At 40.8% G+C, this 23,859-nt stretch overlaps 1 protein-coding gene across 7 annotated transcripts in view; it reads left to right on the top strand.

The window, feature by feature from the left end:
* The window catches only part of LOC126281772 (carboxypeptidase N subunit 2-like), a 312,044-nt gene that overhangs the window by 67,388 nt on the left and 220,797 nt on the right, over positions 1 to 23,859 (top strand). For all 7 annotated transcript variants that reach the window (XM_049980973.1, XM_049980975.1, XM_049980974.1 and 4 more), the window contains one exon: positions 13,998 to 14,192. In XM_049980973.1, coding sequence (XP_049836930.1) covers positions 13,998 to 14,192 — 195 coding nt within the window. The remainder of the gene's footprint in view (positions 1 to 13,997; positions 14,193 to 23,859) is intronic.

Raw genomic sequence — 23,859 nt, 5'->3', positions numbered from 1 at the left:
ATGGCCATTAGTAATGTTAGTGTACAGGAGGGGTGGCATCAATAGTGATGAGCAGGGCACCGTGTTGTAAAGGGACAGGAACTGTGGAGAGTCGGTGGAGTAAATGGTTGGTATCTTTTATATCCTGCTGGATTACTGGAATGGGGTCACTGTGGCAAGGCTTTAGGTTGAAGTATCTGCCAGCTGGTGAAGTCCTTCCACCAGGTAATCCTTGCAGCTCAAAGCAACAGTGGTGGAGCCTTTGTCAACAGGTAGGATTATAAAGTCAGGATCAGTTTTTAGATGGTAGACTGTGGTTCTTTCTGTAGATGTAAGGTTAGTCTGCATGTTGAGGGATTTGGGGAATGATAGTGAGGGAAGGTTCGAGGTTAAGAAATTATGGAAAGTTAACAGGGAGTGGTTTGGGGGTATTGGGGTTGGATCATGGTTGGATTGAATAGTGAACTGAGTTAGGCAAGGTTCTGTATTGGTCTTTGGTTGAGTCTGATTGGTAGGGTTGATGGTGAAAAAGTGTTTCCACTGTAGGAGCTGGGAGAAGGAGAGAAGGTCTTTAAAAAGTCCTGCATTATTGGATTTTGGAGTGGGGCAAAAAGGTGGGGCCTTTGGAAAGGACTGATATTTCTGTGGAGCTAAGGCTTCTGGGGGAAAGGTTCATGAATGTGTTGCGAGTCCGTTTAGGTCCTGGGTTGTGTGTGTTGGTGGGAGGGAGTTTTAGAGGGTGGGGTACATGTAGTAGGTCTGCACAACAGGGTTTGTCAGCTATGGGGGGATGTGATGGAGGTTTGGAGATTGTGGTAGAGGTGGTGAACAGTGGTACTTCAAGGCAAGAATAGGAAGTGAGCAGGATGGAGAGCTTTTTGAGGTGGCATTGTGCATGTTGCTCAAGTTCTTGTAGGGTAAGAGTTTCATTGTGTGTTATGGGTTCCAGGAATTTGGGATTGCATAGCAGGAGAATTTTGTGGATGGAGAGAAGGTACTGCAAGAAGGTTTGGGCTTGATGATATGGTTTTGCAGGACTATGTTGATGAGAGCTAAGGATTGGCGGATTCTGAAGAGGTCAAGGTCATTGTAGAAGGAGGGGTGGCAGCCAGAGATGGGTAATTTGATGGTAAGGGCATTAGGGGAGATTCCATGAGCCAAGCAACAAATTAGGAACAGTATGTGGGACTGGGATCTGGTTAGCAATAAGGAAACTTTTCTGTACTGGTGCAGATGGAAGGAACAAGAATCCATGGCGGTGGGAAATGCAAAAAATTACGTAAATAATGTAGAATTACATCTGAAAAATTTTGCAGTAATGCCCCAAATAAGTGTGATAATTCACAAAAGAATGAATTGGATGCAAAAGGGGGAAACAAGATGAAATCTGAGAGAGTCAACAATTGAGAAAGGTGAAAAGTCACTAAAATTGGCGAGAAGTCACAAGGATCAAGGTAAAGAAAATATATAGTGGGTAGCAGGCCTGAGAGTGGATAAGCGTGAAGAAGGGGGATGACACATGTGACTGGATGGTGAAATTAGTGGTTGTGAACTGGGATAGAATAGAGAAAGTGTGAGGGCTGAGTAAGGCTTCATAGTATGAAATACAATATTGTGTTGCTCTGGAAAGGTGCAGAAGTTAACACGCAAAAATACAAGAAATGACACAGGGAGAGCGATCATTTTAAAAGTATAGCATTCATTATATTGGTGGGAGTAATGCAGGACATAAAATGCTACACCAAAAATCAGGGTGGTCTTGAAGCTGTCTGTTGTGTGTGGCCGAGACAGTTGATACAGTGTGGCTCATAAGCAGAGCATGCAGTGCAGTTTGTAAGGCAACAAAGGAAACGCAGGTAGGAAGAGAAAGAATATGGACATTGAGAATATTAATGAAAAAGAAAATAGTTCCTCCCTGTACACTAACATTCCTAATGGCCATGGCCCGACCGCTATTGAACACTACCTTTCCGAACACTCAATGGATTCCACACCAACAACCTCCTTCCTACCATGAACAACTATATCCTCATCCACAAATACTTCTCCTTTGAAGGCATTACCTACAAACAAATCTGGGGTACATCTATGGACACCTGCATGGCACCTTCCTATGCTAACCTATTCGTGGCCCATCTAAAGAAATCCTTCCTAAACACCCAGGATCCTAAACCCCTCACCTGGTTCAGATTCATTGATGACATCTTTGCTATCTGGATTGAAGGTGAGGACACCCTATCCACATTCCTCCAGAACCTCAACAACTTCTCCCCCATTTGCTTCATCTGGTCCCAATCTACCCAGCAAGCCACCTTCGTAGATGTTGACCTCCACATCAAAGATGGCTACATCAGTACCACCATCCATATCAAACCTACTAACCACCACCAATACCTCCACTTTGACAGATGCCACCCATTCCATACCAAGAAGTCCCTTCCGTACAGCCCAGCCACCAGTGGTCGTCACATCTACAGTGAAATATACCAAGGGTCTCACTGAAGCCTGAACTGACCATAATTATTCTCCCAACCTTGTACAAAAACAAATCTCCCGTGCCTTATCTATCCTGTCTCCCACCACCTCCCAAAGTCCCACTGTCCAGCCATAGAGGAGCATTTCCCTTGTAACTCAATACTACCAACTACTGGAGCAACTGAATTACATTCTCTGCCAGATTTTTGATTACCTCTCATTGTGTCCTGAAATGAGATATGGCCTCTCCACTATCCTTCTCACCCCTCCCACAGTGGTATTCTGCTGTACACCAAACCTACCCAATATACTCATCCATCCTTAGACAACCTCTGCTCCCAATCCTTTACCTCATGGCTCATACTCCTGTAATAGACCTAGATGCAAGACCTGTCCCATACATCCTCCCACCACCACCTACTCCAGTCCGGTCATTAACATCACCTACCCCACCAACTGAAGGGCTACATGTGAAACCAGTCATGTGGTCTACCACTGTGCTGCATTCTATGTAGGCATGACAACCAACAAGTTGTCTGTCCACATGAAGGGTGACTGTCAAACTGTGGCCAAGAAAGAATTGGACCACCCTACTGCTGAATGCACTGCCATACAAGATATCCTTCATTTGAATGACTGCTTCACAGCCTGTGCCAAATGGATCCTTCCCACCAACACCATCTTTTCTGAATTGCACAGGCGGTAACTTTCCCTGTAATACATCCTACATTCCCATAACCCTTGTGGCCTCAAAGTTCATTAGTCATTGAGCTCACCCATCCAGCCCCTTCCCTTTTCCCATTCCAGCACTACACAGGCGTTGTTCCACCACTACACCCAGTCATTTTATTTCTCTCCTTTTCAGCTACTTCACCCCCCCCCCCTTCCCCACCTCTCCCCTGACCACTGTTTAACCTGCAGTACTTCGCTGTCCGCTATCCCCACCATACTATCCCTCCCCCTCCCTGTCCCAGCCTCCTCCTTACCCACACCCAGTAGCCACTCCCAACTTGCACTGAAGCTGGTGCTTGCAGTGCGCTTTCAGTTGTGTGATACTGCAGTCGTCTGTGCGTGTGTGTGTGTGTGTGTGTGTGTGTGTGTGTGTCTAATGTTGATGAAGGCCAGAGGTCAAAAGATTTAATTGTGAGAGTCTTTTTGTTGTGCCTATCTGCGACTTGGCATGTCCACTGTATGGTGAATAGCAACTTTCCTTCACATAATATTGATTTTAATTTTAATTTTTCCTCAGTATAATTACTCTCAGTCTCCATATAGTCTTGCATCGCTTTGAGCTTAGGTTTTCTCCTACCTGACTTACCAGTGACAACATTTTCAGTCTCATTTACTTGTTCTTCCACTGCATCCACTCAATCGTTAATCAGTTTCAATTCAACATCTGTGAATTTCTTCAAGCAATCAACTTCTAATTCTGCATTATCTGCTCACTCATTGGCAGCATCTAATGTTTTTATTTAGGTCACCAATAGTCCTCCTTAGATGATTTTAAGCTGTTATTTACTTTTTCAGATGTTACATCTATTCTCTTAAAATTTTTTGTCCACATTTTTACCAACACTTTTAATATTATTGTCCTTTTTCTTACTTTAATCTGGTAATTTACTATCTAGTAGCTGAGAAATCTGTCCAATTAAATTAACTGGTTGTCCTATCTGCTTAAAGCCTTGAAATGGTGGATGTATTTCCATGATTCTAATCTGGAAAATTTAAGCTGGATGCAATGTGTGTAGCTGACATCCATATCTGATCATCATGCCTATTTGATCTGAACTACTTTAACTCATATTGGTTAAACTCTCCATCAAACAAATCTCACAAAAACATTTTTCCTAAAAATTCGTTCAAAACTGTCACACGTAGTATTCTCTGACTATATGGTGTGAACATTGAAATTACTTCCTACTATCAAATTGTTTAAACACAGAAACTAGTGAAAGAAAAGAAAATCAATAAATGTACTCATCTGACAAAATATGTAGTGTTGGGGATGGTCCATGCTTTTGCACATATAGTTTTTGCCACATGAGTCCATCCACGTCCAAAGTCAAGCACAGCACTTTTTGCAGTCTATTATTGTACCTGAAACTTGACACACATTGGCACTCTGTGCAGACTTGTACTCATCCCAGCTCCTCCACCATATTAAAATGGAACTGCGAATGGTGAAGAAGTAGCATGGTGCGGGATGCGTATTATATGGATTGCTGATACTAAAAATATTCACAGGCTTACTACACTACATATACTCCTGAGCTCTTCTGCTGTGTTGCTGTACAAACCTCACCATGTAACATATGAAATAAATCCCAGGTACAGATTTTTCACAAAAATTGCTGTATTTGCACACAAGATGTTCGGCAGAAAAAAAAAAAAAAAAAAAAAAAAATTCTACAAGCTGTGAGGTTTATCATTAGTAACAAAGACTCTGCTTCTGTACGCAAACAGCTAGTATTTATATGATTTACAATAATCATTGACAATCAGAATTTCAGAATTTACAAATTTTAAGAAATGACAATTAAAAGTGTGTAACAAAATTAATTGACATTCATAGAAAAATAACGAAAATAATGCCTTACAATTTTGTATGGACATGGACATAATTTTGTTAAGAATTCCAAAGTAGCTTAAAAGTTTTCAAAAAATAACTATACATATTACATTTCAGTTAATTAAAGTCGAAAAAGAATGAAAAGTATTCCATATGTATGAATTTCAAATAATATGTTTATCAAAAATAGCTAGCCGATTTGCAGAAAATAAATTTGTAAGCTGCAAAATACACTTTGTACTCATTGATGTAGCATGTTTATATCAATTATTTTGTGATTATTGAAAGCATAATATTCCTCACAGGTTTGCAAACTCGTTACTGAGTGCAGAATACAATAGCAGACTGAGATTTTACATAAGTTGTCCCAAACAGACTAATTATTGGTATAGGTGAATTGTAGCATTAAACAGTTGATTAAGAATAAAATAAATGTAGTTTCTTTAGGGGTTGCAAAGTATGCCTAAGGGGCTATTTTATTACAAATTATTATGACATTATTTTACTGCGGTTGGTTGCAACTTGTGTTATATGACTCCAACAAACCTTGAAGTTGGAAAATAGTACATGCAATGGAAAATCCAGGATAGAATGTAGCAGATGAAGAAACTAGCCTTTTCATAATGTTGATAATAGTACATTCATTGATTAACTCCCTTGAAAAGAGGTATACTTTGCTTTTCTTGCATCATTTGCACTTTTCTCATTAAGAAATGTATGGGAATATATAGTACCACAGCAGCACTTGTTATAAAGTAGTTTGAGCAAAATATCCTAAAAAAATATTTTCAAATATTTGCTGAAAAATGAAAGAAATTAAAAAAACTGCCGTCATTGATAATGTACATAAAGAGGAAAGCGGATCTGTTTATGAATTCTATTGTACCAGAACATGATGTGAGTGAACAGAGATTGAACATTGTTTTTTTGTAAGAAAGGATTCAGCAACTGTTGGATATTTTCTATAATATCCAGCAATGCTCATTGAAGCAAATTATGTAAGTTCCATTTTTTTTGTAAAAAGAGTTATTTTAATCTTCAATGAGTTTGATTCCTCTTTCTGCACACAATTTTACTCTGAGTTTTTGCTTTTACATTTTAACCCTTTTTAACAGTGTCATCCTTGCATTTTCGCAGGTCTTTGTCAATAAAGTTAGTGTTGATAAAATAATCTCCTACCAATAGTAACAAAAGATGGAAACATTGTTTGTAAAGGAAGAAAAATCACTTTGGTGCAGATTGATCTCTTAAGTTGATTTTTTTAATTCTTTCTCTTCATCTGCTTTCAGCATAACTGATACCACACTTGCTTAATCACTCTTGGAACATCAATAAGATGGTAGCTAGAGTTTAAGAAACTAACTGCCAGGCATCATGAGATTTTTTTTCGTATTAGCCTTAGTGATTTTTAGATCAGTATTCTGATAATGTTTCAGTTGATCCATGAATAGGAAATGATAAGATGCTGAAATGGCTTCGTTTACAAAAGGCTCATGTGTACATTCAACCAAGAAAATTATGTATTCTTTTTATAGAGTTCCTCTCCCTATGTAATAACTGAAATTGACCTTGAAAGATGTGTAGGTTGAATTTGAAAACAGCCATGGTCACCCATCTTGTATTACTTACATTCCTAATATTCCAAATGGCATCCTATTCTTCTGAATGCCACCAGATAACTCAAAAGGTAAGGTAATAATCTTGCTGTTGTTTTCCTGTGGAGATGTAGTGTTCAAGAAATCCAGCAGTAGAGCACACATCATGAGCTACTTGATTGCTGTTAGCCACATAAACTTTTTGATGACTTTTGTTCAGTTTTCCCTTAAGCTTTTGAAAATAGTAATGCCTGGGCCAGAAGTTGCCCTATAAGTGAATCAAAATTGTTTCAAAATTTTAACTCAAAAATACAATAATGGCCTTGGATGTGCTAAATGTCACAGTTAAATGTTTTTCTTAGATCTGTGCAGGCATCATTTAACTAATCTGTGTCTCATTCTGTCATGAATTTTGTCAGTTGTAGATTACTTCTGCATTATGTGTAAACACATGGTTTACTCTCCTCCTAATAATGTTGTGATTATATGGTCTCACAGAAATTGCTCCTTGCCTTAATGTGCTACTGTTATTCCCAGTTTGTTAATGTGTTCATCACCTGTGATTACCGGAAGGATCTTTCCATTACAGCAATTTCTTGGCAGTAATTAAGATTAACTTAGAAATTTTTTTGCATATCTCATTTTTCTGAAAAAGATTTCCAATACTTTGGAAATAAGTATGACTTACTACCAGATCTTTTGTCATTACTATGTAAAGCTCATTTCTATCACTGATACTTCACCTAACAGCAACTCGAGACAGACTGGTAGTAAAAAGTAGTGAAAAGTGCCTTGATTTAAAAATGGAAGTCTGCATCAGTTACTTATTTTTTCATGCTCATAACAATGCATTTCAAGAATTTGTTCTTATTTTCAAGTGTATTTGTGTGCATTAATATTTTATGTGATGTTTCCATGTGTGACTTCCTGTTTGTCGTGTCTTTTTGAGGTTACATTGCCATCCGAAAATTGGACAAAAGAATCTTGAATTGTTTTTTATGCTAATTTTGGAGATAGTATTTTTGTTTTCTGCTTGCAAATATTATGCCTCCTCCATTGCAAAGAATCTTACACATACAAGCAAATCATCACTTACACTATTTGTTTTTGTAATGAAAATGTGCTACAGAGATTTTATGGCAGTATTGTTCCAGATAGAGTTTGTGTATAGTCAGAGGTGTTACATTTTCTGAGGATTACATTAGAAACATAAAGTTGTCAATTATAAAATCTATTTTACTATGCTACTGAATTATCGATTATGTTCCTATTGTGTTGTGGATGTTGAGTAAGGTCTACTGTGCAGTGCACATTTTTATGGGAATTACTACAGTTATCATATGCAGGAGAAACAATGGAAAAAATCAACTGATTTGCTGTCTAGTTTGTTATTGAGAATTTTTGTTGTATCTTTTTGTGGTATACAAAAATTTTTGTTCCTCCATTAAATTCATTGCCTATGAGTTCTGGAAATGGTGGAGTGTCTTAAGATTTTGTTCTATCTTTTTGAATGTTTTTTTTTTATCTTGCTGTTGATGATTATGTAAATTGGTTGTCTGTATAACATTTGATTTGTCCAGTGCAGTCCACCTGCTTAGCTGTGTGGTAATGTGCTTGCCTACCATGCAACGGGCCAAAGTTTGATTCCTGGCTGGGTTGGGGATTTTCTCCACCCATGGACTGGGTGTTGTCTCATCATCTACATCTACATCTACATCCATACTTCACAGACAATGTGATTGTGTGTGGTGGAGGGTACTTTGAGTACCTCTATCGGTTCTCCCTTCTATTCCAGTCTCGTATTCTTCATGGAAAGAAAGATTGTTGGTATGCCCCTGTGTGGGCTCTAATCTCTCAGATTTTATACTCATGGTCTCTTCATGAGATATATGTAGGAGGGAGCAATATACTGCTTGACTCCCCGATGAAGGTATGTTCTCGAAACTTCAACAAAAGCCTGTACCGAGCTACTGAGCATTTCTCCTGCAAAGTCTTCCACTGGAATTCATCTATCATCTCCGTAACACTTTTGCGATTACTAAATGATCCTGTAATGAAGTGCGCTGCTCTCCGTTGGATTTTCTCTCTCTCTTCTATCAACCCTATCTGGAACAGATCCCACACTTGCGAGCAAATATTCAAGCAGTGGGCAGTGGGCGAACAAGTGTACTCTAACCTACTTCCTTTGTTTTTGGATTCTTCCAATGAATCACAGTCTGCCATCTGCTTTACCGATGATCAACTTTATATGATCATTGCATTTTACATCACTCCTAATGCCTACTCCCAGATAATTTATGGAATTAACTGCTTCCTGTTGCTGACCTGCTATATTGTAGGTAAATGATAAAGGCTCTTTCTTTCTATGTATTTGCAGCACATTCCAGTTGTCTACACTGAGATTCAATTGCCATTCCCTGCACCATGTGTCAATTCGTTGCAGATCCTCCTGCATTTCAGTACAATTTTCCATTGTTACAACCTCTCAATATACAACAGCATTATCCGCAAAAGCCTCAGTGAACTTCTTATGTTATCCACAAGGTCATTTATGTATGTTTTGAATAGCAATGGTCCTACGACACTCCCCTGTGGCACACCTGAAATCACTCTTACTTCAGAAGACTTCTCTCCATTGAGAACGACATGCTGCGTTCTGTTATCTAGGAACTCTTCAATCCAATCACACAATTTGTCTGATAGTCCATATGCTCTTACTTTGTTCATTAAATGAGTGTGGGGAACTGTATCAAAGACCTTGCAGAAGTCAAGAAACATGGCATCTACCTGGGAACCTGTGTATGTGGCCCTCTGAGTCCCGTGGACGAATAGCGTGAGCTGGGTTTCACATGATCGCCTTTTTCGAAACCCATGCTGATTCCTACAGAGTAGATTTCTAGTCTCCAGAAAAGTCATTACACTGGAACATAGTACATGTTCCAAAATTCTACAACTGATTGATGGTAGAGATATAGGTTTATAGTTCTGCACATCTGTTTGACGTCCCTTCTTAAAAATGAGGATGACCTGTGCCCTTTTCCAATCTCTTGGAATGCTACACTCTTCTAGAGACCTACGGTACACTGCTGCAAGAAGAGGGGCAAGTTTCTTTGCATACTCTGCGTAAAATCAAACTGGTATACCAATCAGGCCCAGTAGCCTTTCCTCTTTGGAGCGATTTTAATTGTTTCTCTATCCCCCTGTCCTCTATTTCGATATCTGTGCGACAATCTAGAGAGGGAACTACAGTGCAGTCTTCCTCTGTGAAATAGCTTTGGAAAAAGACATTTAGTATTTAGTCCTTTAGTATGTTATCCCTCCCCCCATGAACCATGGACCTTGTCGTTGGTGGGGAGGCTTGCGTGCCTGAGCGATACTGATAGCCGTACCGTAGGTACATCCACAATGGAGGGGTATCTGTTTAGAGGCCAGACAAACGTGTGGTTCCTGAAGAGGGGCAGCAGCCTTTTCAGTAGTTGCAAGGGCAACAGTCTGGATGATTGACTGATCTGGCCTTGTAACAATAACCAAAATGGCCTTGCTGTGTTGGTACTGCGAACGGCTGAAAGCAAGGGGAAACTACGGCTGTCATTTTTCCCGAGGGCATGCAGCTTTACTGTATGATTAAATGATGATGGCGTCCTCTTGGGTAAAATATTTCAGAGGTAAAATAGTCCCCCATTCGGATCTCCGGGTGGGGACTACTCAAGAGGATGTCATTATCAGGAGAAAGAAAATTGGCGTTCTACGGATCGGAGCGTGGAATGTCAGATCCCTTAATCGGGCAGGTAGGTTAGAAAATTTAAAAAGGGAAATGGATAGGTTAAAGTAGATATAGTGGGAATTAGTGAAGTTCGGTGGCAGGAGGAACAAGACTTCTGATCAGGTGACTACTGGGTTATAAACACAAAATCAAATAGGGGCTAATACAAGAGTAGGTTTAATAATGAATAGGAAAATAGGAATGCAGGTAAGCTAGTACAAACAGCATAGTGAACGCATTTTGTGGCCAAGATAGATACAAAGCCCACACCTACTACAGTAGTACTAGTTTATATGCCAAGTAGCTCTGCAGATGATGAAGAAATTGAAGAAATGTATGATGAAATAAAAGAAATTATTCAGATAGTGAAGGGAGACGAAAATTTAATAGTCATGGGTGACTGGAATTCGAGTGTAGGAAAAGGAAGAGAAGGAAACGAAGTAGGTGAATATGGATTGGGGTTAAGAAATGAAAGAGGAAGCCGCCTGGTAGAATTTTGCACAGAGCACAATTTAATCATAGCTAACACTTGGTTTAAGAATCATAAAAGAAGGTTGTATACATGGAAGAACCCAGGAGATACTAAAAGGTATCAGATATATTATATAATGGTAAGACAGTGATTTAGGAACCAGGTTTTAAATTGTAAGACATTTCCAGGGGCAGATGTGGACTCTGACCACAATCTATTGGTTATGAACTGTAGATTAAAACTGAAGAAACTGCAAAAAGGTGGGAATTTAAGGAGATGGAACCTGGGTAAACTGAAAGAACCAGAGGTTGTACAGAGTTTCAGGGAGAGCATAAGGGAACAGTTGCCAGGAATTGGGGAAAGAAATAGAGGCTCAAGTAGGTAAAAAGACGAGGGCTAGTAGAAATCCTTGGGTAATGGAAGAAATATTGAGTGTAATTGATGAAAGGAGAAAATATAAAAATGCATTAAATGAATCAGGCAAAAAGGAATACAAACGTCTAAAAAATGAGATCGACTGAAAGTGCAAAATGGCTAAGCAGGGATGGCTAGAGGACAAATGTAAGGATGTAGAGGCTTATCTCACTAAGGGTAAGTTAGATACAGCCTACAGGAAAATTAGAGAGACCTTTGGAGAGACGAGAACCACTTGTATGAACGTCAAGAGCTCAGATGGAAACCCAGTTCTAAGCAAAGAAGGGAAAGCAGGAAGGTGGAAGGAGTATATAAAGGGTCTATACAAGGGCGATGTACTTGAGGACAATATTATGAAAATGGAAGAGGATGTAGATGAAGATGAAATGGGAGATACGATACTGTGTGAAGAGTTCGACAGAGCACTGAAAGACCTGAGTTGAAACAAGGCCCCGGGAGTAGACAACATTCCATTAGAACTACTGACGGCCTTGGGAGAGCCAGTCCTGACAAAACTCTACCATCTGGTGAGCAAGATGTATGAGACAGGCGAAATACTCTCAGACTTCAAGAAGAATATAATAATTCCAATCCCAAAGAAAGCAGGTGTTGACAGATGTGAAAATTACTGAACCATCAGTTTAATAAGCCACAGCTGCAAAATACTAATACAAATTCTTTACAGACGAATGGAAAAACTAGTAGAAGCCGACCTTGGGGAAGATTAGTTTGAATTGCATAGAAATACTGGAACACATGAGGCAATACTGACCCTACGACTTATCTTAGAAGAAAGATTAAGGAAAGGCAAACCTACATTTCTAGCATTTGTAGACTGAGAGAAAACTTTTGACAATATTGACTGGAATACTCTCTTTCAAATTCTAAAGGTGGCAGGGGTAAAATACAGGGAGCGAATGGCTATTTACAATTTGTACAGAAACCAGGTGGCAGTCATAAGAGTCGAGGGGCATGAAAGGGAAGCAGTGGTTGGGAAGGGAGTGAGACAGGGTTGTAGCCTCTCCCCGATGTTATTCAATCTGTATATTGAGCAAGCGGTAAAGGAAACAAAAGAAAAATTCGGAGTAGGTATTAAAATCCATGGAGACGAAATAAAAATTTTGAGGTTCGCCGATGACATTGTAATTCTGTCAGAGACAGCAAAGGACTTGGAAGAGCAGTTGAATGGAATGGATAGTGTCTTGAAAGGAGGATATAAGATGGACATCAACAAAAGCATAACAAAGATAATGGAATGTAGTCGAGTTAACTCCGGTGATGCTGAGGGAATTAGATTAGGAAATGAGACACTTAAAGTAGTAAAGGAGTTTTGCTATTTAGGAAGTAAAATAACTGATGATGGTCGAAGTAGAGAGGATATAAAATGTAGACTGGCAATGGCAAGGAAAGCGTTTCTGAAGAAGAGAAATTTGTTAACATCGAATATAGATTTATGTATCAGGAAGTCGTTTCTGAAAGTATTTGTATGGAGTGTAGCCATGTATGGAAGTGAAACATGGATGATAAATAGTTTAGACAGGCAGAGAATAGAAGCTTTCGAAATGTGGTGCCACAGAAGAATGCTGAAGATTAGATGGGTAGATCACATAACTAATGAGGAGGTATTGAATAGGATTGGGGAGAAGAGAAGTTTGTGGCACAACTTGACCAGTAGAAGGGATTGCTTGGTAGGACATGTTCTGAGGCATCAAGGGATCACCAATTTAGTATTGGAGGGTAGTGTGGAAGGTAAAAATCGTAGAGGGAGACCAAGAGATGAATACACTAAGCAGATTCAGAAGGATATAGGTTGCAGTAGGTACTGGGAGATGAAGAAGCTTGCACAGGATAGAGTAGCATGGAGAGCTGCATCAAACCAGTCTCAGGACTGAAGACCTCAACAACAACAACAACAACAACAACAACAAGTCTGTTATCCTCTGTTTCAATACCATTTTGCCCACAGAATGTCTGGAACACACATATAAATGTTAAGGAAATTTGCAAGCTTGTGGAGCCAGTGTCTGCCAGGGTTGAGGGGGAGAGAAGAGGATTGAAGGAAAAGGACTGGTGAGGTTCAGGAAATGGGGAGTTTTTTCAAAGTTGCCCAGAACCCTGGGTCAGGAGAGACTTATTGGATCAGACATATTATCTTTTCAAAAACAAACTACAAAGCTGCTTCATAGATACACTCTCTGCATTTCTTAATGCAATACTCTGCATGTTTTTGGTTAGACAGGATGAAAACCATTCACCAGCCAGTTGTGTGTTGCCATGATATTTGAGCTTTTCTATGAAAACACAGTGAACTGTGCAATCAAATGCTTTTGACATCTCACAGAATAAACATGTTGGGAATATTTTGTAATTCCAGTTTCATAACTCTTGGCTATAGTGTTTTCTCTGAATAGGGTTCTAAAATAGTAATAACTATTTATCAGGCAGCAGTTTATTTGCTTTTAAAGTAATTATTGTTTGTGAGATAACAGATTAGATACATACTGAAGGACTATGTCAATGAATGAGGAAGTTGATTGTTATTGGGATTGTGGTTATTATATTTTTTAATTAGGTCTTGTTATTTGATATTATTGTTGTATGTAATTTTATTGCCATTCTTGTGTGAAGTTACTTATTTTTATTTAAGTTTTCATTTAACTTGTTAATTTGTTTGTAACACAAGTGTACAGTGTTCAAACATTTATTTGCTTCTTAAATGCATCATTGCAGGTACCAGATTCCAGAAGTAATAGAAAACTTCTCAATATTTAAGACAATATCTGGTTGCACATGTGCTGTGAAAGATGAAACAGCATTGTGTAATGAGTTGCACATGAATCAGATACCCTCATGTGTTGGGAATAAATCTGCAGCAGTTATTCTGATATCACGAAAGGTTTCTGGAATTACTGCAGAAACGTTTAAGTGAGTTATCAAAACAGAATTTTCTTCCTACTGTTTATGTCTCACCATAACTCTAAATTATGCTTAGTGGGTATCGTATACACATATTATCTGACAATCTTGAAATTATTTGCCGTACAGTGAGTCACATAATAAAAACCATTTATTAAATATTAAGAGACCCAAATCTCCATTATTAAGAACTGGTTTCACTGCCAAGTTTGCAAGGGTAGTGCAAACACTACAGATGTGCAAGCATGCGCACATTAGTGTGTGTGTGTGTGTGTGTGTGTGTGTGTGTGTGTGTGTGTGTGTGTGTGTGTGCGCGCGCGCGCGCGTGCGTGCGTGTGTGTGTGCATGCGTGCATGTGTCTGTATATGCAGGGTGAACATTAATAAAACTGACAAACTGCACGAACTGATCTAGACTGGAAATGGAGGGAAAACGGTTCTGTGAAGATGTATTTGCAAATGCATCATTGCTACATTATATGACACTGATGAATGAAGGTTTCTCTGACCACATGCCATGTGTTCTGTGAGTGTTGCAGGCTGTGTGATCATTGCAGCATACTGTAATCAGCAGAATGGTCCAGTATTCATGTCAGTAAGGCGAAGCATAAGGTAATGGTCGAGAGACAACATGGCTATATCAAAACGAGTACCCTCACAGACACAAGCCACATCATAAAACATTTAAAGCTCCTTTTGGGTATTTGTGTGATCATGCATCCTTTCAGACAGATGTACTGCAGAGAGGTGGTGGACTGTGCATACACCAGATTTGGAGAAGATTTGGAGAACTGAATTCAACAGGATATTGAGAGGAACTGTAGTACAAGCTCCAGGCAAGTAGCCTGCCAACATGGTGTAAGCCAAAGCATGATTATGTGTATCCTATATGACAACTGCTACTATCCATATCACCTGCAGTGAGTGCAAGGATTATCAGCAGTGGATTTCCCTCTACAAGAAGGGTTTTTTTTGATGGATTTTGCACCAGACCATCACAATTATGGGATATCTGTCACCAGTCCTCTTTAGCAACAAAGCAACCTTTGGCAGAACTGGCATCACCAGTCTGCATAATTGTCATCTGTGGGCTACAGAAAATCCCTGCGAAATCGTTGATCTGTCTCATTAGCAGTGGGATGATTTGTTGTCATTGTGTGCAGCATACCGTCCATTTCCAGCCACGTGTTCATAGGTCATTTTTTCCTCCATTTCCAGTCAGGAACACATGCCTGCAGTTTGCTGGTTTTATTAATGCTCACACTATATGTTCTGTGCAGTGGCTTCATGGGCAGGCAGAGGTCAAATGTGCCTGAATGTCAGGCAGTCGCAAGGGCTGCTCAGAGCAACTATCTGGGATTCAAAAAGCATTTCTGAAATATGAAATTCTATGGCAGTGTCATAATAATCACAAAAAACATACACTCCTGGAAATGGAAAAAAGAACACATTGACACCGGTGTGCCAGACCCACCATACTTGCTCCGGACACTGCGAGAGGGCTGTACAAGCATTGATCACACGCAGGGCACAGCGGACACACCAGGAACCACGGTGTTGGCCGTCGAATGGCGCTAGCTGTGCAGCATTTGTGCACCGCCGCCGTCAGTGTCAGCCAGTTTGCCGTGGCATACGGAGCTCCATCGCAGTCTTTAACACTGGTAGCATGCCGCGACAGCGTGGACGTGAACCGTATGTGCAGATGACGGACTTTGAGCGAGGGCGTATAGTGGGCATGCGGGAGGCCGGGTGGACGTACCGCCGAATTGCTCAACACGTGGGGCGTGAGGTCTCCACAGTACATCGATGTTATCGCCAGTGGTCGGCGGAAGGTGCACGTGCCCATCGACCTGGGACCGGACCACAGCGTTGCACGGATGCACGCCAAGACCGTAGGATCCTACGCAGTGCCGTAGGGGACCGCACCGCCACTTCCCAGCAAATTAGGGACACTGTTGCTCCAGGGGTATCGGCGGGGACCATTCGCAACCGTCTCCATGAAGCTGGGCTACAGTCCCGCACACCGTTAGGCCGTCTTCCGCTCACGCCCCAACATCGTGCAGCCCGCCTCCAGTGGTGTCGCGACAGGCGTGAATGGAGGGACGAATGGAGACGTGTCGTCTTCAGCGATGAGAGTCGCTTCTGCGTTGGTGCTAATGATGGTCGTATGCGTGTTTGGCGCCTTGCAGGTGAGCGCCACAATCAGGACTGCATACGACCGAGGCTCACAGGGCCAACACCCGGCATCATGGTGTGGGTAGCGATCTCCTACACTGGCCGTACACCTCTGGTGATCGTCGAGGGGACACTGAATAGTGCACGGTACATCCAAACCGTCATCGAACCCATCGTTCTACCATTCCTAGACTGGCAAGGGAACTTGCTGTTCCAACAGGACAATGCACGTCCGCATGTATCTTGTGCCACCCAACGTGCTCTAGAAGGTGTAAGTCAACTACCCTGGCCAGCAAGATCTCCGGATCTGTCCCCCATTGAGCATGTTTGGGACTGGATGAAGCGTCGTCTCACACGGTCTGCACGTCCAGCACGAACGCTGGTCCAACTGAGGCGCCAGGTGGAAATGGCATGGCAAGCCATTCCACAGGACTACATCCAGCATCTCTACGATCGTCTCCATGAGAGAATAGCAGCCTGCATTGCTGCAAAAGGTGGATATACACTGTTCTAGTGGCGACATTGTGCATGCTCTGTTGCCTGTGTCTATGTGCCTGTGGTTCTGTCAGTGTGATCATGTGATGTATCTGACCCCAGGAATGTGTTAATAAAGTTTCCCCTTCCTGGGACAATGAATTCACGGTGTTCTTATTTCAATTTCCAGGAGTGTAGTTGATTTTTGTGCCATTGGTGGGTGCCTGATGTAAAGAGTTCGACCAATCATCTGAGTGACAATGGCAGATTTCCGATTGTGAGGCCTGTAAAAAGACATGATACAAACATTGTCTTTCATGAAGAACTTTGGTGTGAAGTTGGCATCTGAATTAGGCTATCAGAGATTCTGCTGCTAAAGGATTATGAAAAGGTATAGTGTGGCAGTTGCTGAAAAACAAGAACAAAGCATTTTGCTCTCTATTGCAAAATATGAAGGTTGAGCATCTAACCCATGAAAGCATGAACAAAACATTTGGCTTCACTGTTCGACTGAGGAGAGAATGCTGCCATTTGGATATGATGAACCTCATTCGCTTGGCAAAATTGCAGAAATTCCAATGAAAAATCTGTGGACCATTGTCTTAAATGATATTTTGTCCAAACATTCTAAACAAAAGACAGAAGTGCGTGCTTTTATTGTTGTAGTGATAGCTGTCAAATTCATTCAAATTACAAATTGATTTCTACTGTGCACATTGACAATAATTCAGAAAGGTCCAGCACAATCAATATGCATATGTTGCCGAGGACCGAAAGGCTGAGGCCAATTGAAAAATTTGAGGGGTGACACTGCCTGATTTGTCTGTGCCTGCATGACAGTGGATGGTCATCTGCTTGTTAAGCCTGAGCCATATGCAGTGCTTATGTGCTAGCTGTTGAGTTGAGTTCTGATGTCTCCCCAGTATCCTCTGTGTAATAGTTCTGAAATATTTTGCTGCAAAGATGTGGGAATCATGACTGATGTTTGACCATTACGAGTATGCATTAAAATTACACCATTCTGAAGAGAAAGGTTGTTGCATTTATCATAGTATTTGCAGACTCCTGCATCAGAAATTGATTTCTGGTTAGTTAAGTATGCAGAGATAACAAAACTTCCCGTGTCAAAGAAGTCATGCATCACAAAACTATTATGAGAAATGCTTGTTGTGTCCGTCTACAATACTTGAAACATTATAGAAGGATTGTAAAGTAAATATATTTATTTGCAATATATTCAATATAAAGCTCATATAGCTTTTATCCTGTAGTCTCTTTGCAGTTTCTATGCTCCACTAGTCCTGGTCAGCACTATTCACTAGCAGTTGTAGTAGCAGAAACATCAAACTAGGTTTGTAAAGTATTGCTGGCATTGTGCTACATTTGTAAAATCTCACTGCAGTGCTACCTGTATGCTGAGTATGATCAGAGATTACTCCAATGATAATCTGGGGACAATCTGAGATGGAGCTCTGAGTGAGGCAGCTTAAAAAGACATGTGGACGAATCATAATTGGAGGCAGTGAGATGACCTGAATTCACCATTCTCTGGTGGCGTGTATAGCAACACTTGGCAGTGTCTAGTGAAGCCTCTCAAGTAGCAGCTCATGTCAGCCAATATAAGTGTTCCTTCTGCAGAGATGGGAGTGGCACTCAGTTGACAGAGACACTGTTTTAATACTGCATTACCATAACAATCCACCACACCACTGAAACATTCGTTTCACAGCCCTCAGGCCAACTAAAAATGTGAATTGTTGCTTGGGGGGTCAACAAGTACCACTCTCCTATTAGGGGCAGCAGATGGCTCCATGTAGACAACCTTGCAGCCTTTCAGGTAGTGAGGGCTAAATGCCACCAAATCATCAGAGAGAGGAAGAAGATATCATAGCCATTCCACTACAAGTACAAGCGTATGGGAAACCATCAGGAAAGTCTGTGAGAGGGGTGAGAGGTGGCTACTGTAATGTGGAATGGAATCTCCAGACCATACCATGAGACACTGCCCAGACAGTGGCAGAATATTTTGCCAGAGTTAGCACCATTGCCAATCACAATCCAAGCTTCTGGTGCTGCAGAGTGTCTCTGAGAGGCAGTTGAGACTTCCGTTTCACCAATGATAAAGAGTACAGATGCCCCTTTCGCATGTAGGATTGGAATTTTTCATAATCTGCAGCACGTGACTCATCATCTGATCATGATACGATCCACTACAGCATGTAACTGCACCTCACGGGGCAAAGCAAAGTAATCCACCTTGCCCTTTTTAGCACACTTTCTTGACTCATGCAGACAAACCATTTTAATTCCACTCTTATAACATGGAAAGGAGCTGTACATGCTCAAGTAGTTGTGGTGCTACCCTCACTACCTGCATGGAGATGACCTTAGGTCAAATGTTTAACCACTGCCTTTTCTGGATGTGAGAATCCAGACAGGTCTTTAGTCAATTTCTGTTTGGGTTCAGGAAGTATCACTCCACCTTTGATACCTGGTCCTCCTGGGGTTGGCTGTATAATAGGCTTTCCTGCATGGGTACTTCTTAATAGGTACATTCTTGGACATTAAGAAGGCCTGTGGTCCTACTACTCTGCTGCAATGCCAACAGAGCAATAAGGGACTGGAGCAGATGAGAAACTTTTTGCTTTGAAGATGTCTCATCTACCCCAGTGCCAGTAAATATGGTATATTCATTAGGAAGGCTAATCCTGAATACACGGATGAAAAGCCATAGGAAAACTTTTGCTTTAAGCCATCAATGTACATTATTATAAAACCTCAAAGCTTGTCTAAAACATTATAAAACATAGATTTAAATGTCGAATCTGGAGAGCAATCTTTCTTAAAATTTGCCAGATATAAAATATTTCTGAGCCTCCTCAAGAGCCAAGGTTGAGACATACTCCAATCTTCATGTAAAATTCTAAAATTAGCCATATTCATCTCTAAAGGGCATTCCTTCATGCATATCCCATTGCATTCTGTCATTTATTAAAAAGACTGTCCATTGGTGACTGAGCAACAGTGTGGTATGCAGGCATCTGTGGCAGTGACATTGTCTAATAGGTTTATCACACCATGAGGATTTCTGGCTGACATTAAGCAGTGGCTCACTAGTGCAGAAGCTCAGTTTGAGGCTGGTTCTAAAGGCCCAGTTGCCAGCATAATTCCTTCACGGAGTATAATGTTCAAAATTTTTAAAAATGCAGACCCATAAATCATGCACTCATAATCAAACCAAGCACACATGAATATTCAGTAACACTGGAGCATGCAAATTCGATTGGCTCCCCATGAATTATGGTCAATAAATTTTAAAATATTCAATGCTTTTAATGAATGGGCTTTTAGATCACTAAGATGTGGTAACCTATAAAGCTAAAAAACAAATGTGAGGCAGAGAAACCAAACCGTGTCTTTAAAATTGACAATAGTGTTCCTTATTCTCAACTCAGTAAAGTTAAAACAGAATGTGAATTCTTAAAGTGGACAGAAACGAGCTTCTCAGCTGGAACATTAAAACCTCTCTTCTCCACTCATTCCTCTGCCCTTCTGATAGGTAGCTACAGCTAATGGGTTGCAACACTGGAGGAGGAACAAAAGACAGAGAAGCTATCCATGAAAGAAAAACACTGGACAGGATTTTTAACCCTCAGTACTATATTATTGAGAGTTATGGCAAAGACAACCACACTTAAAACACTGCCTAGGTTGCAACAGTTCTCTTGTTCAAAGCAGACAGATAGGACATCACCACCTGTGTATTTATAATTAAGTGGGGAGAGGGAGGACTATATAAGGATGGGAAGTTGTCCCCAGAAGCCCCATTTGTAGAGAAGTCCAAGAAATGCACCTGTTCCTCCTTCAACATGGAGGAAAATGTGTGTCTTTCTGTTGGGTACCAGGGCACATGGAAATCTAGTCTGGGGAAACGAGCAAGAAGACCAAGCAGCCAATGAGGCCTATAGGGTACATGACATGACAAAATGTGCCATCCTTCTGCATGCTGCAGTTTTGTTGTTGAGTCAAGGAGTCACACAACTGTGGGAGGAAGAGTGGCTTCCTGTGAGGGACAATAAAGATGTAGCCAGTAAAACTGATTCAAAAGTTTTTGAAAATTTGGTGTGGTGTCTGCATTCTATCCTAAGCATTTAGACTGGAAATTTTAGTGTATTGCAGGGCGGCTGGGACATAATTTTTGTTCCAGTAATGAGCAACCCACAGCCACCTGTTGTAATTTTTAGTTGTTTCTCTCTCTTTTTTTTTTTTTTTTTTTTTTACTTTTTATTATAAGTTTTAGATCTGACACAAATGATTTCCGTGTGTGTGTGTGTGTGTGTGTGTGTGTGTGTGTGGTTGTGTGTGTGGCGAGGGGGGAGAGGGATGGGGGGGGGGGGGGTCGGGCACCTTTATACACTACTTGCCATTAAAATTGCTACACCGAGAAGAAATGCAGATGATAAAAGCGTATTTATTGGACAAATATATTATACTAGAACTGACATGTGATTACATTTTCACACAATTTGGGTGCATAGATCCTGAGAAATCAACCTCTGGCTGTAATAATGGCCTTGATACACCTGGGCGTTGAGTCAAACAGAGCTTGGATGGTGTGTACACGTACAGCTGCCCATGCAGCTTCAACACGATACCACAGTTAATCAAGAGTAGTGACTGGCATATTGTGACAAGCCAGTTGCTCGGGCACCATTGACCACATGTTTTAAATTTGTGAGAGATCTGGAAAATGTGCTGGCCAGGGCAGCAGCTGAACATTTTCTGTATCCAGAAAGGCCCGTACAGGACCTGCAACGTGCAGTTGTGCATTATCCTGCTGAAATGCAGGGTTTCACAGGGATCAAATGAAGGGTAGAGCCACGGGTCGTAACATATCTGAAATGTAACATCCACTGTTCAAAGTGCCATCAATGCGAACAAGATGTGACCGGGACGTGTAACCAATGGCACCCCATACCATCATACCGGGTAATACGCCAGTATGGTGATGACGAATACACGCTTCCAATGTGCGTTCCCTACGATGTCGCCAAACACAGATGCGACCATCATGATGCTGTAAACAGAACCTGGATTCATCAGAAAAAATAACATTTAGCCATTTGTGCATCCAGGTTCATCATTGAGTGAACAATCGCAGGAGCCCCTGTCTGTGATACAGCGTCAAGGGTAACTGCAGCCATGGTCTCCAAGCTGATAGTCCATGCTGCTGCAAAACATTGTCGAACTGTTCATGCAGATGGTTGTTGTCCTGCAAATGTCCCCATCTGTTGACTCAGGGATTGAGACGTGGCTGCACGATCCGTTACAGCCATGCACATAAGATGCCTGTCATCTCGAACGCTAGTGGTACGAGGCTGTTGGAATCCAGCATGGCGTTCTATATTACCCTCCTGAACCCACCGATTCCATATTCTGCTAACACTCATTGGATCTCGACCAATGTGGGCAGCAATGTCATGATATGATAAACTGCAATCATGATAGGCTACAATCTGACCTTTATAAGAGTCAGAAACATGATGGTATGCATTTCTCCTCCTTACATGAGGCATCACAACAATGTTTCACCAGGCAGTGCCGATCAACTGCTGTTTGTGTATGAGAAATCGGTTGGAAACTTTTCTCATGTCAGCACATTGTAGGTGTTGCCACAGGCGCCAACCTTGTGTGAATGCTCTGAAAAGCTAATAATTTGCATATCACAGCATCTTCTTCCTGTCAGTTAAATTTCGCGTCTGTTGCATGTCATCTTTGTGGTGCAGCAATTTTAATGGCTGGTAGTGTATTACACTTGTTGTTAAAATTTTATTTTTTAGTGCTTTCATTCGCACTCACCTCACATAATTTTTTTTATGAGACATAAAGGCCTTGCTGACATGTTCACCAACAAACACATTACCACCACCACCACCACCACCACCTACACTTCAACATATAAGTATGCAGTAATTTCTACTGTTAACTATGTATTAGCTATGTATGTGTAGCATTCAGCAATTTTTCTTGAAGCTGAATAGATATTTATTTTCACTGTGGGAAACCCACCAACTATAGAGGGATAACCCTATTGTCTAATTGGATGAAAATACTTGAGAAGATTATAGAAAAGAGACTGAGAACTATAATAGAATCACAGCTGGAGGAGAAAAATATGGCTCAGGAGTAACAGATCAACAATAGATCTAATTTTCAGCACCCACATGTTGATGGAAAAGTGTTGGGAGAAGTGCAAGATCCTGCTCATTGTATTCATGGATATGGAAGAAGCCTATGATAGTTTTATAAGAGATAAGATCTTGGAATGCCAGAGGAAAAAGAATGTGCCTGAAGGACGAATAAGATAAATTCAGATGTTGTACAAAGACTGTACTAGCTGTGTACAAATTGGGGAAGGATGATCATTATGGTTTGAGACCAACAGTGGAGTTCAGCAAGGAAGTGCACTGTCCCCACTACTATTCATCACTGTTATGGATACTATAATGAAGAACATCAAGGAGAAGTGAACTGAATAAATTTGCCATTGCAGGTGACATCATGATATGGGGCAAAACTGAAGAGGAAGTACAGATCAGACTCGATGAATGGAAATGTCAGTTCCAGAAATATAACCTCAACATCAGCAAGACCAAGACAATGGTGATGGCAGTCAACACAGATGGACAACCAGCAAGTGTAAAACTAAGAGACAACCATCTAGAGTGTGTGGACAGTTTTCCTGACCTTGGAAGTGTAATCTCTAGTGATAATTTGGTCAGAAATGAAATTATCAACAAGGTGCAATAAGGATCTGGATTTTACCAACAAGTAATATCACTTTTATGGGATGACTTGATTCCAAAACTGACCAAACTGATGATGTCTAATAGCTATTCCACACCAATATTGACCTGTGGTATTGAAACATGTACCCTCACAAAAAGAGAATCATCAAGGTTTCAAGCATCAGAGAAGAAATTTCTTAGATCCACCATCCAGAAGACCAAGATGGAAATTTAAGGAAT

The sequence above is a fragment of the Schistocerca gregaria genome, chromosome 7 (genome assembly GCF_023897955.1).
Source record: "Schistocerca gregaria isolate iqSchGreg1 chromosome 7, iqSchGreg1.2, whole genome shotgun sequence".
Classification (NCBI taxonomy): Eukaryota; Metazoa; Arthropoda; class Insecta; order Orthoptera; family Acrididae; genus Schistocerca; species Schistocerca gregaria.
The sequence above is the reverse complement of the archived record's forward strand: the minus strand, read 5'-3'. Positions and strand labels throughout refer to the sequence as shown.